Source organism: Eretmochelys imbricata, chromosome 2, assembly GCF_965152235.1.
Source record: "Eretmochelys imbricata isolate rEreImb1 chromosome 2, rEreImb1.hap1, whole genome shotgun sequence".
Lineage (NCBI taxonomy): Eukaryota > Metazoa > Chordata > Testudines > Cheloniidae > Eretmochelys > Eretmochelys imbricata.
Genome location: NC_135573.1, coordinates 255,715,206 through 255,735,757, shown reverse-complemented (window position 1 = coordinate 255,735,757; position 20,552 = coordinate 255,715,206). Strand labels below are relative to the sequence as shown.

At 42.2% G+C, this 20,552-nt stretch overlaps 1 protein-coding gene across 4 annotated transcripts in view; it reads left to right on the top strand.

Moving 5' to 3' along the window:
* Nucleotides 1-20,552, top strand: part of LOC144260769 (sodium channel protein type 5 subunit alpha-like) — a 263,536-nt gene that overhangs the window by 158,364 nt on the left and 84,620 nt on the right. The window contains exons 7-8 of one of the 4 annotated variants that reach the window (XM_077809504.1): nucleotides 16,374-16,408; nucleotides 18,111-18,129. The exons of 1 other annotated variant lie outside the window; for it this stretch is intronic. In XM_077809504.1, coding sequence (XP_077665630.1) covers nucleotides 16,374-16,408; nucleotides 18,111-18,129 — 54 coding nt within the window. Of the gene's footprint in view, nucleotides 1-15,350; nucleotides 15,522-16,373; nucleotides 16,409-18,110; nucleotides 18,130-20,552 lie in introns of all 4 variants that reach the window. 2 more of the 4 variants (XM_077809502.1, XM_077809501.1) reach the window with 2 other exon arrangements.

The window sequence follows — 20,552 nt, the reverse complement described above, 5'->3', positions numbered from 1 at the left end:
AATGGAGCTGTCTTTCTGTCATGTATTTTTAGGTGCCAGTCATTGTAGCATTCCCACCCAGCGCTTTAAGAGACAGAGACAAAACCCCCCACTCCTCATTAGTTTAACCCTATGATGGGAGCCAGAATCACCATAGTAAGTCGTCTGTTTATTCTCCCAGATACACTTGGTGTCCAATTGTCCATGTATGAAAGATTATTCCAGTACCTTTGAAACAGAGAAGTCCAAATACTGATTGTCCTCTGAGGAATAAAAAGCATTTCCATATAATTCAACTATTTTAATCTGCGTCTTGTGATGCAGCACAGTAGTGTCACAATGAGTATCTGGTTGCATTCTTTTCAGATTGTCTTTTCAAGCACTAATTTTGGCTCCCTGAAGGATTAAATCATAGAAATCATTTTCTAAACCTCTGTAAAGTCCGTTCAGAGCCCGAAGAATGAACACCTTAATACACGTGACATCAAAACTCACGGTGCTGAAATAATGGGAGGAGATCAAGGAGACATTAAATTGTTCCACCATCTTAATCTGCAAAATGCAGCCATCTCACTAACAAGACCATATAGGAAATTACCTTAAACTTACCATGTTAAAAGGTTTTAGAAATCAAAATGGGCCTGATCCACGCCCCTTCTACAGCCCCTTTTGCACCACTCCACATGCTACCTGGGGTTCTTCTTCAACTATGGCCCTACGGCTCCCTCCAGCAGAGAGTGCAGCTTGTCTGAAACAGCATCTGACTCAGTGTCTCTGCAATACTCTTAGACTACATCTACTCTGCATGCTTCTCTTGGCAGTTTGTAGACTATGTATTCAGACTGTGACACCCTAGAACAGGTTGGAGTAGCCATGTAGATGGTGAGGCATTGCTTAGGTGAGTAGAGTACAGACAAATCGCACCTGAGTTCATCCCTACACAGCTCTCTACTCACCCAGGCGGTGCCTTCGCACCTACACTGCTGCTTTCAGCCATGTAGTGTCAGATTGCCTGTCACAGGCAAAGACTATAGCAGGGGGAAGGCAGCTGGGAAATGGTCCACCCAGCTCCCCATTGCTAGAGCCCCGCTGTGGCTGCTTTGTGTCACCCTGATTTTGCAAAGAAACTGAAAAGCCAACAGCTCGAGCCACCTGAGGATTGAATCTCACCTGAATGGGGAGATCCTTACGTAGCATCAAATTGCTGTAGCTGCTGCTAGGCCATCCCATCCCAGGATGTGGTATCTGGTGCAGGGAGTGTTGTCTGAGGAAAGGTGGCATACCTTTGCCCATTCCCCTGGGATCCTGCACAGTTCCACCAGGGCCTGGTTTTGCTGTCTTCCTAGTTTCTTGTCTGTGTAACTGCACTGACTCCAATGGTGTAACATAATACCTGATTTACCCTGGTGTCAGAATCAATCCTATTGACTTCTTGGGAACTGAGCTGCTAATGCCAGTATTGTACTGAGTGCACCCAGAATCCCAAATTGGTGTAAGTCACACTCATTTTGCACACCCTCTGAATACCAAATTGGTCCAGGTGACTCTACTTTGCTACTTACATTCATTTTCTGACCCATGATTTTCCCTTTACACCTGTGGCTAGATCCTACTATAAGTTGCATGAGGGCAACTCCCATTGAAGTCAGTGGAAGTTTCATAGGTCCCCAGTGTCTAATTTACATTACTGTTTATGACATCAATAGAGCTGGCTGGAAACCAGAATTTCCATTCCCCAGGAAATTCTGACATTTTGAGTCAAAAATTCCCATGAGACAAGGTGGGTGAAGTAATGTCTTTTATTGAACCAGCTTCTGCTGAGAGAAGCTTTGGAACTTACACAGAGCCCTTCTTCAGGTCTTGTAACTATCAACGTGTTTTGTTTTGCTAATGTGGAAACAAAATATAATATAATAATATATAATATTAAAAATAATATTTAATATAATAAAAAGGTTGAAACAAAATGAAACTCTAATGTCAAAGCAAAACATTTTGACATTATCAAAATGAAATGAGAATGCAGAACTTTTCATCAAAATTGATGCATTCCCACAACCCATTTCAATTTTGATGAAAAACTGTTCCATCAGAAGAGTTTGGACCAGCTCTAGTCATCAGCTTTGAATCTAAATGTAAAGGGGCACGAGTTGATGTAAACTTACCAGCTGAGGAAGAATGCCTGGAAAGATAGGTGCAAGCAAATTAGTGTGTCCTCGAGGAATAATTTGAACTTAATTGGCAAATATTAAACAACATAATCTTTACATTTGTTTTCACATTCACATATGTGTAGAAATTTAGATTTGTTACATCAGTTTTCATCAAGACACAGCAGACAGAACTATAAGACTTGCTGTCAATCTCTTCATTGATTAGAGCAGTCACACTGCTAACAAAGGTTTTAGGGTGCTCATTTAGTATAAGATGCCTGGAAATCTATTTCTCCATAGCATAATGCCTAAGATCCATGAAACACTGGAGGGCAATTAAAAAAAAAAAAAAAAGCCTGGCACTGAAAGAACTGATATCAGGCATAGCTGACTTGACAACATGCATTTGGAGAGAATGCTTTGGATTCTTTGACCATGGGATTGTGTTCCAAGAAGGAGGAGTGCTAGGTAGAGACGGGCTTCACCTAACGAAGAGGGGGAAGAGCATCTTTGCAAGCAGGCTGGCTAACCTAGTGAGGAGGGCTTTAAACTAGGTTCACTGTGGGAAGGAGACCAAAGCCCTGAGGTAAGTGGGGAAGTGGGATGCCAGAAGGAAGCATGAGCAGGAGAGCACAAGAGGGGAAGGCTCCTGCCTCATACTGAGAAAGCGGGATGATCCGTGAGTTATCTTAAATGCCTATACAGAAATGCAAGAAGCTGAGAAACAAGCAGGGAGAACTGGAAGTCCAGGCGCAGTCAAGGAATTATGATATGACTGGAATAACAGAGACTTGGTGGGATAACTCACATGACTGGAGTACTGTGATGGATGGATATAAACTGTTCAGAAAGGACAGGCAGGGCAGAAAAGGTGGGGAAGTTGCATTGTATGTAAGGGAGCAGTATGACTGCTCAGAGCTCTGGTATGAAAGTACAGAAAAACCTGAGAGTCTCTGGATTAAGTTTAGAAGTGTGAGCAACAAGGGTGATGTCGTGGTGGGAGTCTGCTATAGACCAGCGGACCAGCAGGATGAGGTGGATGAGGCTTTCTTTCAGCAACTAACGGAAGTTACTAGATCGCAGGCCCTGGTTCTCATGGGAGACTTCAGTTACCCAGATATCTGCTGGGAGAGCAATACAGTGGTGCACAGACAATTCAAGAAGTTTTTGGAAAGTGTAGGGGACAATTTCCTGGTGCAAGTGCTGGAGGAACCAACTAGGGGCAGAGCTCTTCTTGACCTGCTGCTCACAAACCGGGAAGAATTAGTAGGGGAAGCAAAACTGGAGGAGAACCTGGGAGGCAGTGACCATGAGATGGTCGAGTTCAGGATCCTAACAAAGGGAAGAAAGGAGAGCAGCAGAATACGGACTCTTGACTTCAGAAAAGCAGACTTTGACTCCCTGAGGGAACTGATGGGCAGGATCCCCTGGGAGAACAACATGAGGGAGAAAGGAGTCCAGGAGAGCTGGCTGTATTTTAAAGAATCCTTATTGAGGTTACAGGAACAAACCATCCCAATGTGTAGAAAGAATAGTAAGTATGGCAGGCGACCAGCTTGGCTTAACAGTAAAATCCTTGCTGATCTTAAACACAAAAAAGAAGCTTACGTGAAGTGGAAGGTTGGACAAATGACCAAGGACGAGTATAAACATCTTGCTCAGCCATGCAGGAGTGAAATCAGGAAGGCCAAATCATACTTGGAGTTGCAGCTAGCAAGAAATGTTAAGAGTAACAAGAAGGGTTTCTTCAGGTATGTTAGCAACAAGAAGAAAGTCAAGGAAAGTGTGGGCCCCTTACTGAATGAGGGAGGCAACCTAGTGACAGAGGATGTGGAAAGAGCTAATGTACTCAATGCTTTTTTTTTTTGCCTCTGCCTTCACGAACAAGGTCAGCTCCCAGGCGACTGCATAGGAAGCACAGCATGGGAAGGAGGCTACCAGCCCTCTGTGGAGAAAGAAGTGGTTTGGGACTATTTAGAAAAGCTGGATGAGCACAAGTCCATAGGGCTGGATGCGCTGCATCTGAGAGTGCTAAAGGAGTTGCTGGATGTGATTGCAGAGCTATTGGTCATTAACTTTGAAAACTCATGGTGATTGGGGGATGTCCCAGACAACTGGATAACGGCTAATGTAGTGCCCATCTTTAAAAAAGGGAAGAAGGAGGATCTGGGGAACTACAGGCCAGTCAGCCTCACCTCAGTCCCTGGAAAAAATTATGGAGCAGGTCCTCAAGGAATCCATTCTGAAGCACTTAGAGGAGAGGAAAGTGACCAGGAACAGTCAGCATGGATTCACCAAGGGCAAGTCATGACTGACTAATCTAATTGTCTTCTGTGATGAGATAACTGGCTCGCTGGATGAGGGGAAAGCAATGGATGTGTTATTCCTTGACTTTAGCAAAATTTTTGATGCAGTCTCCCACAGTATTCTTGCCAGCAAGTTAAAGAAGTATGGGGCTGGATGAATGGACTCCAAGGTGGATAGAAAGCTGGCTAGATCGTCGGGCTCAACGGGTAGTGATCAGTGGCTCCATGTCTAGTTGGCAGGCAGTATCTAGCGGAGTGCCACAAGGGTCGGTCCTGGGGCCGGTTTTGTTCAATATCTTCATTAATGATCTGGAGGATAGCATGGACTGCATCATCAGCAAGTTTGCAGATGACACTGCGAGGAGGGATAGATACACTGGAGGGTAGGGATAGGATATAGAAGGACCTAGGCAAATTGGAGGATTGGGCCAAAAGAAATCTGATGAGGTTCAACAAAGACAAGTGCAGAGTCCTGCACTTAGGACGGAAAAATCCAATGCACCGCTACAGACTAGGGACCGAATGGCTAGGCAGCAATTCTGCAGAAAAGGATCTAGTGGTTACAGTGGACGAGAAGCTGGATATGAGTCAACAGTGTGCTCTTGTTGCCAAGAAGGCCAATGGGATTTTGGGATGTATAAGTAGGGGCATTGCCAGCAGATCGAGGGACGTGATCGTTCCCCTCTATTCAACATTGGTGTGGCCTCATCTGGAATACTGTGTCCAGTTTTGGGCCCCACACTACAAGAAGGATGTGGAAAAATTGGAAAATGTCCAGCAGAGGGCAACAAAAATGATTAGGGTACTGGAGCACATGACTTATGAGGAGAGACTGAGGGAACTGGGATTGTTTAGTCTGCAGAAGAGAAGAATGGGGGGGATTTGATAGCTGCTTTCAACTACCTGAAAGGGGGTTCCAAAGAGGATGGATCCAGACTGTTCTCAGTGGTAGCAGATGACAGAACAAGGAGTAACGGTCTCAAGTTGCAGTAGGGGAGGTTTAGGTTGAATATTAAGAAAAACTTTTTCACTAGGAGGATGGTGAAACATTGGAATGCATTACCAAGGGAGGTGGTGGAATCTCCTTCCCTTGAGGTTTTTAAGGTCTGGCTTGACAAAGCCTTGGCTGGGATGATTTAGTTGGGGATTGGTCCTTCTTTGATCGGGGGTTGGACTAGATGACCTCCTGAGATCCCTTCCAACGCTGATATTCTATGATTCTATGATTTACTTGGTCAAGTGCTCAGATCTTGGACTATATGTCAGTCACAGTCTACTGGGTGCCATTTCCTAGTATCCATATCCCCTCCACCCCCCAACAAAATGCTGCCCCGAAATGAGCATTTCTCAGTTTCTCCCTTTGGTAAAAAATACACTGCAACTCAACATTTTTGGTCCAGTTACAAAATTACTTACTTTCCAGGCCCAGAGATATGTGTGTGTGTGTGTATGCATGAGAGAGAGAGAGTTTGAAATTGTCATGTCTGATAATAAATCCAAAATATCTAAATTGAAAGTAATGACAACTAAAAGCCAGTCAGATGTTTTGTCATTATTGGATGTCATAGCACGAGGCATTCTTGATGATGACAGAAATATTAAAGCCTTAACTGACTGAAAAATCTGTGGTTATTTCAGTCACTCTCTTAAAGCACATTGTATTTCTAGGTGAACTTTAGAAGTACAACAATCTTCCAGAACTGAAACTTACATTAGAGGAGCCCATTTGTTTGAATTCCCCATATTATATTGTGGAGAGATCCGAATCACTGAAAGAAATATAAAGTGTCTAGTGATTAAACATCAGGATGCAATTTAGCAAAAGGTATTAGTTTGAACTCCGAACAGTGAACACTTATGAAACACTTTCGCTGCCTATTTAAGCCTTTTGAATTGATAACAGGAGAAATTAACTTTGGCAGTGTATCCATTTGCCAAGTTCTCCTATTCAGACTAATTTTAAAACTGAACTCTTAGAAGAATGAAACTATTTGATTATGGACAATGTGCTGCTGGGTGTGGAAAAGGATCTTAGACCAACTAAGACTGAGCGATTAGAATTAATACTCTCTACTTTTCCAGGCCAGAGTTCAAGCTCTTTAAATGTTCTGGATTAATCTGAGCTAGAGCATTGCAAAAGTGTTCTATTTACTTTCCTGAGGGAAGGCATTTGGCAAAGGATCCATATCTTGTGCTATTAGTTCAGCTGTGGCTGGGATGATTGGTACCCTCAGAAGTTTTAGATATGATCTTCTCCAATACCCAAAAACTGAAAAACAATAGGATAGATTCTCAGCTGGACTGACTTCAGCAGAACTATGACAATTTACATCAGCTGAGGATCTGACCAGCTTTAACTGCATTGATGTTTAAGGGCCAGATTCTTATACTCTGGCTCATGCTGACTACTGATGGGGTAAGGTACTGTTCAGTATGAGTAAGTGTATCACAATCTAGCTACAAATATGTGAATTGTCCCAGTGACTTTCAGGAAAAAAAATTGTTTAGAGATGATATAGTGACCAAATTCTGCCCTCCAATACATGCACCCATGTAGTCAATGGGCCAACTTCTGCCCTTAGCTACACTGGTGTAAATCCAGAGTAAGGACTTAATTGACTTCTGCAGAGTTACTCCAGACACACACCAGTACAACAGAACACTATTGGGTGTCCTGTGCATATTACCTGAGGGCAGAATTTGACCCACTGACTTTACAGATGAGTATTAATTGTGTGCTACATAACAAGCCTACATTTGGAGCTCACCAGCACAGCTCAAAGCTGGTATCTGAGCTGCTTCTTCTGCATCATTTAGCGATATGCTTATCTGTTTCTTTTTATAAACCATGTTCCAGCTAAAGTTGTGCATGATGTCATCTTTTTAAAAACCAAATCACATAGAATATATGACCAGCAGTTTCTAATTATGAGTAAATTGTTCCTACTTCCTTTGGGACAGATTGTATCTGGCCTTTGCACAGATGAACAATGGGAAGAGTGGTATATAAGAATTGTTGAACTAGATTAAATTAGTGCTCCATCTACTCTGGTTCCCTTCTCACCAAAAGTCCCCAGTACCAGATGTTTCAGAGGAAGCTACAAGAAACTTTTCAGTGACAGTTATGGGATATCCTGTCCTCAGGGAAAGTTTCCTCATAACCCTGAATCATGAGGGATTATATCACTTCCAAAGCTCATTCTTATTTTTTAATATTTTATTAATATGACTTGGGATACCCTTGTTCTCTCTCTCTCTCTCTCTCTGGGGTTGTGTGTGTCTAATCCATTTTTAAAATCCTGCTGAACTTGACCTTGAGATACCTTGTGGCAATGAGTTCCACAGACTAATTTTGGGTTGTGTAAAAAGTATTCACTTTTATCCACTTCGAATTTTCCACCTCTTAATTTCATTTCATGTTTCCATATTCTTGCAGTGAGACGCAGAGAACTGAAGTTCCCAACCTACCTTCCCTAGACCATTCCTTATTTCCTATATTTCCTCCCTCCTTGCTTAGCCCACAGAACAGGCAGGTACAATTACAGTCCAGAGGCTCATTAAAGCACTGGGACTACTCCTTCTATGCTCCCCCAAAGGCACTGAGACCCTCAGAGGGGGTAGGGAAGAAGCAGATCCATGGAATCACAGTGGGAGTAAACTGCATCACAGAGGGCATAAGCTGGCCCACATAAATGGGTGTGTCAGTGAGCGAGCCTCCCCTCTGTGCTGGTTTCAGAGTGGTAGCCATGTTAGTCTGTATCAGCAAAAAGAACGAGGAGTACTTGTGGCACCTTAGAGACTAACACATTTATTTGGGCATAGCTTTCATGGGCTAAAGCCCACTTCTTCAGATGCATGCAGTGGAAAAGACAATAGGAAGATATATTTATACAGAGAACATGAAAAAACAGGTGTTGCCATACCAACTCTAATGAGACTAGTCAATTAAGGTGGGCTATTATCAGCAGGAGGGGAAAAAAACTTTTGTAGTGATAATCAGGATGGCCCATTTCAAACAGTTGACAAGAAGGTATGAGTAACAGTAGGGGGAAAATTAGCATGGGGAAATAGTTTTTACCCTCTGTGCTGGTGAGTTCCAGAAGGTGGCATAACACGCCCCAAGGCAGGACTGTGCCTCAAAGCACCATGGCACCCACAAGCTCTAACTGTTTATTTGTGGTGTGGGAGTGAATTTGTTCCCCTGACTGCAAGATGCGCTGTCTTGGGGTAGCCCTTGTGTGTGCAGATGCATAGTTATTCAAGTGGAGTGATGGATTGGATAGTATGTAAGGGAGAAGTAGGAAACCCTTTGATAACGCCTGGGCAACTTAAATTTCTACCTTTGGTTCTTTTTTTTTTTTTTTTACAATAGTTTCCTTGTGGCCCATCCTGAATGAGTCAATCAAACCTACTTATGGATACATTCCTTCTTCCAGAACCTCATTTGCCCAGGCAGTGCTTTCCTTTGCCATTTTCATGTCCTCTCTCTGTGACAGCCTTTGGCCTCCTTTACCATACGTGTGTTTAGCCCTACACTGCAACAAGCCTGAGCCAGAACTTCATCTATTCTTGCTCAATGTACGGTAGATACAGTTATCTGTCTGATGAAGGATATGTTTGAACAAACACAATGGAGAGTGATTACTCTCTCTGTGCATTACAATTCCCCTGTGGTACGATATAATTGCTGGTTTTATTCTGCTTTTTCATATAATTTGGGAGTAGCAGCTCTGCTTTACTGATGTGATTCTTCAAGTGTGGATGGGATGGTATTCTTCGGTATACAATTAAAACCAAGAGCTTACTACCAACCCTCCTTTCCTCTTATCAGTCATACTGATCCATATGTGTTTGGTGCTGGCCATAGTGAACATCTATTGGTAGAATCTCTGGTTCATGATTATTTATTTCTCTCCTTTTTTAACCCACATTTTTGTAGGCTCTTTTAGAAAGCGAATTTAGCCTTTCTGAAAGATGCTTGTCTGACAGCTCTCCAGAGTGCAGTCTTCTATTTACTGGACCTCCACAACAGCTACATATAGGACGCAATGCAAACTTCCTTACACAGCAGCAGAAATCTGCACTGCTTTACTTATCCCCACAGCCAAGAGTTAGATAGATGGTAGTTTGGTTTTCATTATCATTTAATTCTTGGCCTTTCTGATGAGGAAGGGTGCCCAATTACTGGGTGGAAATTGTTGCAAAGGAATGGTGCCAATCATGATATCCATAGCTGTCCACTTGGAAAGGGCAGACATCTCCACTATTTCATATAGCCCTGTAAACAACCATGATATAATACCTATATTTGATCACTGCTGAACTGGGCCAGGTACAATGAAGCCTCCATGTTCCATTATCGGTGTTTCTAGCTATTCAGTCCCTCCTATTATTAAATTTTACACATTCAAAGGCTGACTATTTGAAGGCCTTGCAGGTTAAAATGACCTGCCAGTCATTAAATCATTAATTACTGGCATGCTGACTTGTGTTCCTCCAGCAAAACAGTGATGTCATGTCAGCCATCCTGCATTGGCTAAAGTTGTGATGTCATTATTGGCAGTATCCTCTTCCGACAGTAACAACACGACCATTTGAAAACTTCTTACAATTATCCTAGTATTTTAATTCTGGACCATCTCAAGGGGTGCTATGCATTCCTGAAATGCCAGCACAAACCCCATACTCTATATAAATCCCACTTAAGCTCTCAAAACAGGTCTTCAGTTAGACTTAAGTGTATATAGGCCTGGTGCTGGCCATTTGCACAGGGGTAAATTTCACCCTCGGTGCAAAGGGCTAGATTAGTACTCTGCAATGTGTTCTGAGTAAAGGGCAGTTTGTAGTTGCCCTGACTCAGGAGAGTCACAAATCAGTCCCTGTTTCTGCCTTGTTCCACTGGGGAAATAAGCTGAGCCAACCCTTTTCCTGGTCCAGTTTACATGCCTCTCCATGTCAGCTCAGCAGTGCTGGCCTGCAAGTTGGGGGGGGGGTGTGCGTGCATGTGCACAGAAGGTTGTATCTACTTGTCACCCCTGTCCACCCACCTGCTTGGGAGAGGGAGTAGCCACCTGGTATCACCTGGGAGTAGCCTGGTCAGAGTAGTCAGGGAGCATGAGCATAGCCAGAGTCATGATCAGACCAGCAGTGAGTGACCTATTGAGAAAATCAGTTTTAGTAGCTCACCTCTGAAAAATATGACATGGAATTGTTTGTCTTTCTAACTTTGTGTGCACAGGCTAGAAACCTTATATTTCCATTGGGAAGGAATAAAATGCGTGCTTGATGATGACTACTATTTGTTTTGTTTTGCCAGCAGTGAGTCTTTTTACAGAGGCCAGGAATTAGCACTAACCCACACTCTGAGTCTGTGAAAATTAACCATTTTCACTTCTACACATGTGCATTCCAGAGTCAGGTGCAATGATGGTTCCTCTGTATTTATTTGTGTCAGCAACAGGCAGCTGGATCCAGACACAAATGAACTTCGGACACCCCCCCCCTCCCCCAGATTACACTACAGTTTCAACATAAAACCATTGTTTCTGTTTTTCTGGTGTTGTAATCAGCTACAAATGTATTGGCTTGGTTTCATTCTACTCGGTGGTTTAATTGTAAATAAAACATAATGGTTCACTTCTTGTTATATAGGGACCAAAGACCTAAAACCAGGACTAGAAATGAGAACAGAAACCAAAGGTTTTGAGATGTGCATATCACTGGTTTAAACTCAAATCTCTAAAGGTGAAGGGGTTGATGCATGCGCTTGCATCTCCTAACCTGCCATTAGGGTTGCCAGGTGTCTGGTTTTCGAGTGGAATGCCTGCTCAAAAAGGGACCTTGGCAGCTCCAGTCGGCATTGCCGACTGGGCCGTTAAAAGTCTGGTTGGCGGTGCAGCGGAGGCCCGGGACAAAGCCAGGCTCCCTGCCTGCACTAGCTCTGCAATGCTCCCGGAAGCGGCCGTCAGGTCCTCCCTGCAGCCCCTAGGTGCATGGGCGGCCAGGGAGGCTCTGTGTGTTGCCCCCTCCTCTAGTGCCGGCTTCGCAGCTCCCATTGGCCAGGAACCGCAACCAATGGGAGCTGTGGGAGCGGCGCCTGCGAGCGTGAGGGCAGTGCGCGGAGCCTCCCTGGCCGCCCATATGCCTAGGAACTGCAGGGACCTGGCAACTGCTTCCTGGGAGCCGCGGTAAGTGCCGCCAGGACTCCACACTTCAACACCCTGCCCCAGCCCTGAGCACCCTCTTACACCCCAAACTCCTCAGCCCCAGCCCAGAGCCCACATCTGCAGCCAGAGCCCTCACCCCCTCCCACGCACCCAACCCCATGCCCCAGCCCAGAGTCCCCTCCTGTACCCCAAATCCCTCATCCCCAGCCCCACCTCAGAACCCAAACCCCGCTACGCACCCCACCCACCTTTCTCAGCCCGGAACCCTGTCCCCCACCCCAAACCCCTCATCCCTGGCCCTACCCCAGAGCCCGCACTCCCAGCCAGAGCCCTTACACCCCTCCTGTACCCCAACCCCCTGCCCCAGCCTGGTGAAAATGAGTGAGGGTGGGGAAGAGCGAGTGACAGAGGAAGGGGAGATGGAGCAAGTGGGGCCGGAGCCTTGGAGAAGAGACGGGGCAGGGGCAGGGCAGGGGTGTTCGGTTTTTTGCCATTAAAAAGTTGGCAACCCTACCCTCCATCTTTATGCATGAAAGCAGGTGCTAGCCCATTCGGGGCCCTGAGCAGGAATATTTTGGGGCTCCCCATATCACATATAATAAAAAGTGAATAGGGGTTCCCCTTGAGCTGCTCGGGACCATAAGCAATTGTTTAATTTTCTTATGCTTTGCTTCGGCCTTGCATGAAGGTTTTTGTGTTGCTTTATGTTTTTACATTATAAATGAATAAAACAACTGAATCGATAAATATTAACATAATGCATATTGCTGTGGCAGCTCAGCACTTGACACAAAAAATTAAAAACAAATTACATAAACCACCCACAGTGGGGAGCTTTACTGGTGATAAATCTAATGCTGCCCATGCCAGAAGAACAGATTGTCTAGAATCAAAACAAAACTAAAAACAGTCCCACGTTGAACAAAATAAAATAAATACACCTTGGTCGCTCTTTGGAACCAATGATGAAGCTTTGATGACCCTGGAATGTGTACTGGAAATGGGAGAGGTCATACCAAATGAAAATGCGTTTACCAGGGCCGGCATCAGTTACTTGCAATACTTGAAGCTCATATCATCCCCTGATACTCAGAATGGGATTGCCAGCTATCCCCAGATTCATGGGAGAGGCTGTTATTTCCACAGGTCTTCCCCTCAAGTGTAGTTTGCAGAACAAATCAAAAAGTGCATTGTAATGATGTTCCATCCTAATGTAATATCACAGCACAATGGAATATGGGACAGGTTTGGCGCTACACAATAACATCATCACTAGTAACTGACATCATGTCATCACATGTCATTGTGAATGTCGTGGACAAGAGGGGATTGGGTTTGAAGTTCTTAAAGACTAATCTCATGGGAAGAGTCCCTAGATCTTGATGCCAGCCCTGGCACTTAGTAAATAGTGAAAAAATTTTGATTGATTTTATCTTAGCTATGCAAGGTAATAATTACTTGACAATTATAATGTTCTTCAGATCAACAGAGTCACACAGTTTGTTCTCAGACACTTCACAATTTCTCATGTCTACGGGTGCATAATCTTTAATGTACAAATGAACTTGAGATATCACCTAGTTTGCACTAAACTTTCAACATGAAACAATTGTTTCTGTTGTTCTAGTGCTATAACCAATACTCTGCCATTAAGATTACTTGGTGCTAAGTTGCATGCACATTGCATTAAAAAACATTTTATGGCTGAGTGCCTTACTTGTGTACAGTGTGCTTTGCATATTGGCCGCTCCCCTGTGTATTTTACAGTTTTTAAAGATATACTTTTAGACATGTAACTTTCTGACTAAGACACATCTGTAATCCAGTGATTAGGGAGCACTCTTCGGCCTGTGTGTACTGGTGCTGAGCTGTGCCTGGCAATTTTATGTAGTATATTCTTAAGCACAGGGTACGGATTTGGTCATGCATAATTTAATTTATTAAAGTTAAAATATACATTAGACCTCATGCCCTCTGAAGCAGGAAACCAGTAATTTAATTTAAAATTAATTTGCTATGAAAGCAGAAAGACATTTGAAAGGACCGGTACAAACTTGACATTCTGAGAACATTTGTATGAGAAGCAATTTACTTAACCAACCACTCTCTTTTTCTCCAGTGTTATTTCAGATAGTTATAGTTTGAATAAGAGATTTTTCTCCTCACACCTCTTCTGCTGCCTCCTGCAGTGAGGTAGCTGTAGAGTCAAGGAAGGTGGGGTATGACTTGGGGGGAGGGAGGGGACAGAGAAACTTGTTTAAAACATTATTGTTAAAATCCAGTTACACTTGTAATTTTTTTCTCAGCGTGAAAGTAACTCTTTAAGTATTTCAGCACAAGTCTTTGAAATCATCTTGAGCTTTATTAATATTTTAGTAGCAGCGGCAGTAATGACATGAAGTATGGTAATACTTTGTTAAGCTGTTGGAGTTACAGGCTAGATTCTCAGCTGGTGTAAATCAATGAAGCTATGCTGATTTATACACATCTAGTCTTACAAATTTAGGGACCAATCCTACAAACACCACCTAGCATAATTCTTAGTACTCTGAGCAATATAGAATTCAGCAATAGTAATCATCACACCTGCCAATAAGTGTCAGAATTTAATGCACTCCTTGTAGTAGTAAGCACTCTGCCAAGTAGCAACTGTTGGCAGAATATGGCATTGAGTTCCATTCAGAATTGGGGCTCTGATTAAGTAGTCCATCCTGTTCAGCAAAGCATCTGAGCGTGTGTGTAACTTTAAGTATGTGGTTAAGTCCCATTGATTTTACTGGGCTCCAGAATGTACTTAAATGCTTTGCTGAATAGGGGTAGACTTAGGCATGTGTTTAAATTTGTTCATGAATTGGGGCCTATGTAGAAACAATGATAACGGAAAGCTGGCCATAATGGGAGAAGGTTATGCTTCCCCATCATCTGTTTTAAGATTGTTTTATCTTTTTCGATGTTCTGTGGGTTTCCTTCTTCTTAAATCTGTATCTTTCCTTCTTTTCATGTGGTTTTCTTTCCACCCTTAAGTACAGATGTGTATTGTACTATAGAATATTGCAAGCTTACCTACTTTCAGTGCTTACACTAAGGCTGTCTAGCACTTTTGTCAGTAAAACTTTTCTTAGTCAAGGGTGTGAAAAAACACACCCCTGACCAACATTAGTTTTACCAAGGAAAGCGCCGGTGTGGACAGCACTATGCCCACATAGCTACTGCCACTTGTTGGGGATTCTTTTAATTATGCCGACAGGAGATCCCCCATCTGCACAGAGTGGTTACATGGGAGACCTTACAGTGTCGCAGCTGCAGCAGTAGAGATGTGCCCCTATAAGGTCTGTAGTGTAGACATAACCTAAATACTACTGCCTGATTTTGTGACTGCAGATTGCATCTCTTGATTATTTGGCTGAACTTAAAGCACCTCTTTGTGTTCTTTTCGGTCACTGGAGATAAATTCTCTCACAAAAAATAGAGACTGAAAATGGACAAGATTGCAGGACAATTCCTCCCTCTAACAACATGCCTGAGAAGAAGGGTGCCCCCACTTTTTTTTTTTTTTTTTTTTTTTACAGCAAAGCATCTTAACATATACAATTGCTAAACCTCAAAAGTTACAGCATAAGTATGTGTAATCTTGTTGCTTGCCATTTTGCCTTCAAGTGTCATCCCTCAGGGAGTATAGTTCTAGCTGAGGAGTTCTGCTTAAGAAATAAGCATGCTACCAAAGAAAATAAAATAAATATATCTAGGATTATCTCCACCAGGAAAAACAGCTGCAACTAAAGGGACAGCAATGCAAAAGCCCAGGAGTCCGGAGTCAGACCTCTGAGATTTGTGAGGAGTTAAGTGAGTTGTACGTGGATAAACAATTGAAGGTTGAGCTGCCATCACCACCACCACTACTACTAGGGCAAAAAGAGGTAACAGAAACAACTTTCCTACCTGATATTGCATGCAATCAGTAGACCAAGATAATAGTGCATGCGATAGAGTTTAAGGTGGGTTTATTTGGTTTGAAAAAACAAAGAACCTCTCCAATGGCAAGGAAGAAATAATAGGTAATAGCTTTAGTAGCCTTGATAAAGGAGCAGAGGTTCTTTATAAAAACACTGAAGAACTTGGAAAATGCATTAAAAATAAAAATATTTGCAACTGTTATCCAAGTGGTATCAAGAAATGCAACCATAGAAGAAACTGTAATGTTACCATCTGTGGCTTTAGTATCTGAGGTGCATGCTGTGCCCTTCTGAAAAGTGACTATGTAAACAAAGAGCTGTTTCTTGGATGCAATCAGAGGCATGTCTGCTGATTTCATTGGATTAAAATAAGTTTTTGTTCTTTTTAGCACTGCAGAGCCAACACACAGCTATGACAATTTAAGCACCTAGGGCACAAATAATAAATAAATAGTAATCCCTGGTGTAATTCAGTTGGTGTCAGCCAAAGTATGTTTCCAACTGCCTCTCAGTCTTCTCTGGGAGATATGCAAATTACTTCATGAGTTTGGTACCATTACTGTGGTATTGCATGAAGCCTGACAGTCAATAACAGAACAAAAATATTGACAAATTGTTTCAATACACTAGGTGACACCAGTGCTTTAAAGTCCAAATATGCTGATTACCTATTTGCTTTTTTTCCATATGAATTTAACATCTGATATAATAGTTAGATCGATTGGTGTTGTGTTCTGTTTGAAATCTGGAATTCCATGTTTTGAGAGGTATTATTTTTGTAGTTCTAAAGTTGTTTGAAGGTAGGGACCACTAGAGTTCCGTGGGAACTGAACTGGAAGAAGGGAAAGAAAGTTGTTCAAAAAGGCATAATTTTAAGGTCCATGCTGGCAAAAAGTGACTGTTCCCCACCCCCAATATAAAATACTTATAGAGTCTGAACCTAGCAAAGGTCACAGGGAGGGATTTCTGTGGTAATCCAGGAAGCATGGAACATTCGCTGAGCCAGTTCATTCTTTCTACACACATTGATTCCTACTTGTAATATTGTGACTAGAAAATTCACTAGTCATAAAAACATTTAAATTAGAGATATTTACACTGTTTAGTTAGAGTAATACTCATCTTTTCATTTGAACCCTCATCCCCAGATTAAAAGGGCCCTGAATTTAGAAAGGAGACTCAGAAACAATTGATATTCTAGACTCAGGGAAAAAATACATTCTAAAGGATGTAAGATCACAAGCTAAAAAGATCTAGAGATACCATTGGCTGAAGATGTAAGTCTGTCTCTGGAATTGTTTGGTGTGAGGAATGAAGCTTTCTGCATGTCACCTAATAGTGAGGAGAATGTAAATTCAGGTTTACATTGTGTTAGTCTGTTGTTTTTTCTGCCCCCCCACCTAAACTGTAGGTTTTAATTTCTCTACAGAGAAAGAAACTTGCACTAAAGTAGGAAATTGGAAAATGATGTCCTTTGTTAATTTTGGAATGAAATCCTATGATTCTATTGGAACATTCTAGCTGTGATATATTCAGCAACATGGTGATAAAACAATAATCCCCATTTCCTCCCTCACCTTTAAATGGGTCCCAAAATACAAATACTGTCTTCATCGAGTAAAATACAACTGTTTCTATTTGTGGCTACTTGAAAAGAGGTGGAGAAACATGGCAGTATTCCATGGAACACTGGAAATCAAGCGGAAGTTCACATCAGGCTGTGAATTCCAGCATTAAAGAGTAAAGCCCAAAGGATGCTATTTTTGAAGGTTGGAGTCTGCATGGACATTAAATGCCTAGAGTTCTACTCTTCACAAATAATCTCTGTGAGGTCTCATAGGGCAAATAAGGACAAGTTGATCTATTTGATAAATGTCCTAGGAACTTGTGAGTAGCCATATAAAGTAAGTAATTGTTAGAAAGTCTCTTAACAGATTTGTTAGGCCCAAGAGAGAGGATTTTCAGTGATTCATTCAGTAAGAGGAAGTCATAAGAAACATTGAATGTGCTGGGAATAAAACAATGTTGATGTCAGTAAAGAATAAATTATATGATTAAAAATTAATCTCATATGAACTGTCAGAGGCATTTGAGAAATAGAATCATTGATGCTGGAGATGGAAAAGACCTGTTAGGATGATCTAATTAATCTTCCCTATTGAATATTGTCCTGTCTATCTTTAAATGTCTCAAGCAACTGGGATTTCACCATTTCCCAAAGCAGACTGTTCCCCAGCCTAGTAGATCTCATTGGCAGGAATGTTTTCCTGATAGCTAGCCTAAATTTTGCCTTTCTGAATTTCATCTCATCAGTCATTTGCACTATCATAAATCATTCCTCTTCTTTCATGAATTAATACTTTTTAAATTTTAGAATACATTTATAACCCCCCCACACACACACACACACCATTTAGTCTACACTTAACTAAGCTACACACATTAATTGTCTTACTTAATCATTCCTTCAACCAAGCCCTCCATCCCACTAATCATTTTTGTTGTTTTTCTTTCAACTCCTTATTTATCTCATTTTGGTGTTGAGATACCCAGAACTAGCACAGTATTCCAGGTATAGGAACCCAACATCTGCATAGAGAATAAATATTACCCCTGATATTAAGACATTATGTTTCTGTGTATGCAGTCCAAAACCACATAGGTCTTCTGCATTGCTATATCCCACTGTAAACTCATGTCTGATTTGCTTTCCGCTGTTACTACAGGTATATCTTGGAGTCACAGGGGTCCATGTTTCTTCTTTGCACTGAATATCTGTACTTCAGGTATCTTTTCTCTAGATATACTGGTTTGTACTTTTCCAAGACCAGCCTCGTTTTCCATCCATGTTTCTAATCTCTCTTCCTCTATCCTTGCTTCAGGTCAGCACTCCTTCCAGTTTAATACAGTCTAGTAATTTTACTGTTCAGTCCCTCTTCTGCATCATTCACAAAGATAAGGCTGGACCTAACACTGATTAGAATTAAAGTTAAGAGTAGACTTTTGTCTGACACTGAATCAGATGCTTTACTAAGATTCATGTGTTGTATCTGCCATTTTCCTGCCATCCACTAATTTTGTGAAATAAGACTGGGATTTCAGGATGCCCATCAACTTTCAATGGGAGTTGGGCATCCTGACACCCTGAAAGAACTTGCATTTTGGCGCCCCGGCCGCTGCTGCATCCCCAGGCTCCCCACCCACCCACCCCTGGTCCCTGCTACCTGCCCCAGCCCCCCCCCGCCCCCGCCATCTCCCCTGTTCCCTGGACCCACTGCCTCCCTGGGTTCCACCCTCATAGCCCCAGGCCCCAGTGCCTCCCCATCAATCCCCCCATTATCCCTGGCCCCTGCTGCCTCCCCGGGCTCCCACCCCAAATTGCCCTGAGCTCCCTTCCATGGCTTCCCACCTCAGGCTTGCCCCATTCCTTGTCTCTTGACTATGGTGCCCCTTGACCACAGTGTCCTGAGCCTTTGCCTGAGCTGACACAGGCTGGTGAGACTGGCTGCGGGGCTGTAAAATTGCTGTGAAGTTGTTTGGGCTCTGGCTGGAACCTGGACTCTAGGATCCTCCCCGCTCATGGGGTCCCAGAGCTCAGGCTCTAGCCCGAGGGAAAAATACTCCCTCACCTCAATCTACACAGCAATTTTTAGCCCCACAGCCCAAGTCCTGCCAGCCAAAGTCAACTGACCTAGGGTAGCCACGGCCGTGCCACAGGTCTTTTATTCCAACATAGATATATCCCTAGTGGCCTTTAGGGGAGACCTTACCCCAGTGGAAGATCTGGCATAGCAGAGTTCTGTTCTGCCAAGTCTCCGCCATTCATGCCCTGACCCTGACATGCCTTCTCTTTCTCCTTATGCCCGGGCAGCTGGCACAGGAGGTGACAGCTATCCCAGCAGTATGCCAGTAAAGGAATTCCCCAGCCCAAAGCCATTTTTACAATGCTGTGGTGCACGATGGCCTTGATGGTCTAGAGAATCCACTCTTAAGCCTTTATAAATCTATCTACAGTTCATGGTTCCATTATCATCTAGGAGTTTACTGATTTTGTTCTCTTAATATTTATTCCATTACTTTAATAAAGATCTACAAACGAAGACTTAATGAATGGCAATTGCCAGGATAATTCTCCTTTCCATTCTTCAAAGCTCAAGACTATATTTGCTGTTGTGTAGTCTTCTTGTCTCTTCCCACTTTTCCATGAATGTTCAGTAATGATTGTCAGTGGTATGTTAATTAAGTTTATCAATTTCCTTTGTGGCCTAGAAAGTATATTGTCTGAACCTGCAGATTTGTGTATGTTCAGGTGTTCTCAGTTTGTCTTTACTTGCACTTATTATTTTTACAGGATCTTCCTCACTTCTTACTAGGCCAGAATTCTGTTATTTTTCATGTTGAACATAGATTTTGAAAAGGTGATAATTATCTTCATCATTTTTGAGTTGTCATTAACAACATCTCCTTCATCAAATGTTACTTTGTCTCTAGAAAATATCTTTCCTTCCTTATTCCTTTTAGCTAGACGAGTCAGGAATTTTCATAAAAATGATTTTTAATGAAAAATGCCATTTTTGGCAAAATTGAAATGTTTAGAAAAGCATGTTGATTTTTTGACAGTTTTGTTAGGAAAACAATGAAATGCACTATTTTGATAATGTTGAAATATCCTCTTTAAACATTTTCAGAATGGAACATTTCAATTATTCATTTCAAAATATCTTTTTGAAATTAAATTTTTTTATATAAAAATTTTAAAAAGTTTTAAGGGATTAAAATCAGAAAGGAATGTTTTCGTTTTATCAAAGCAAAATGTTTGGATTGACTTCAAACAAAAAAATGGAATTTTATTTTGTGAGAAATTTCAAAATTTATTGTTTTCATTCCATTTCTGCCTAATATTAACTCGATTGTCTCTTTTGCTGGTCTTTTCTTTCTCCTACGTGCCCTTCCTCTCTTTTTCTCCTGATTCTTGGGTGGTTGCCTCCATTCTTT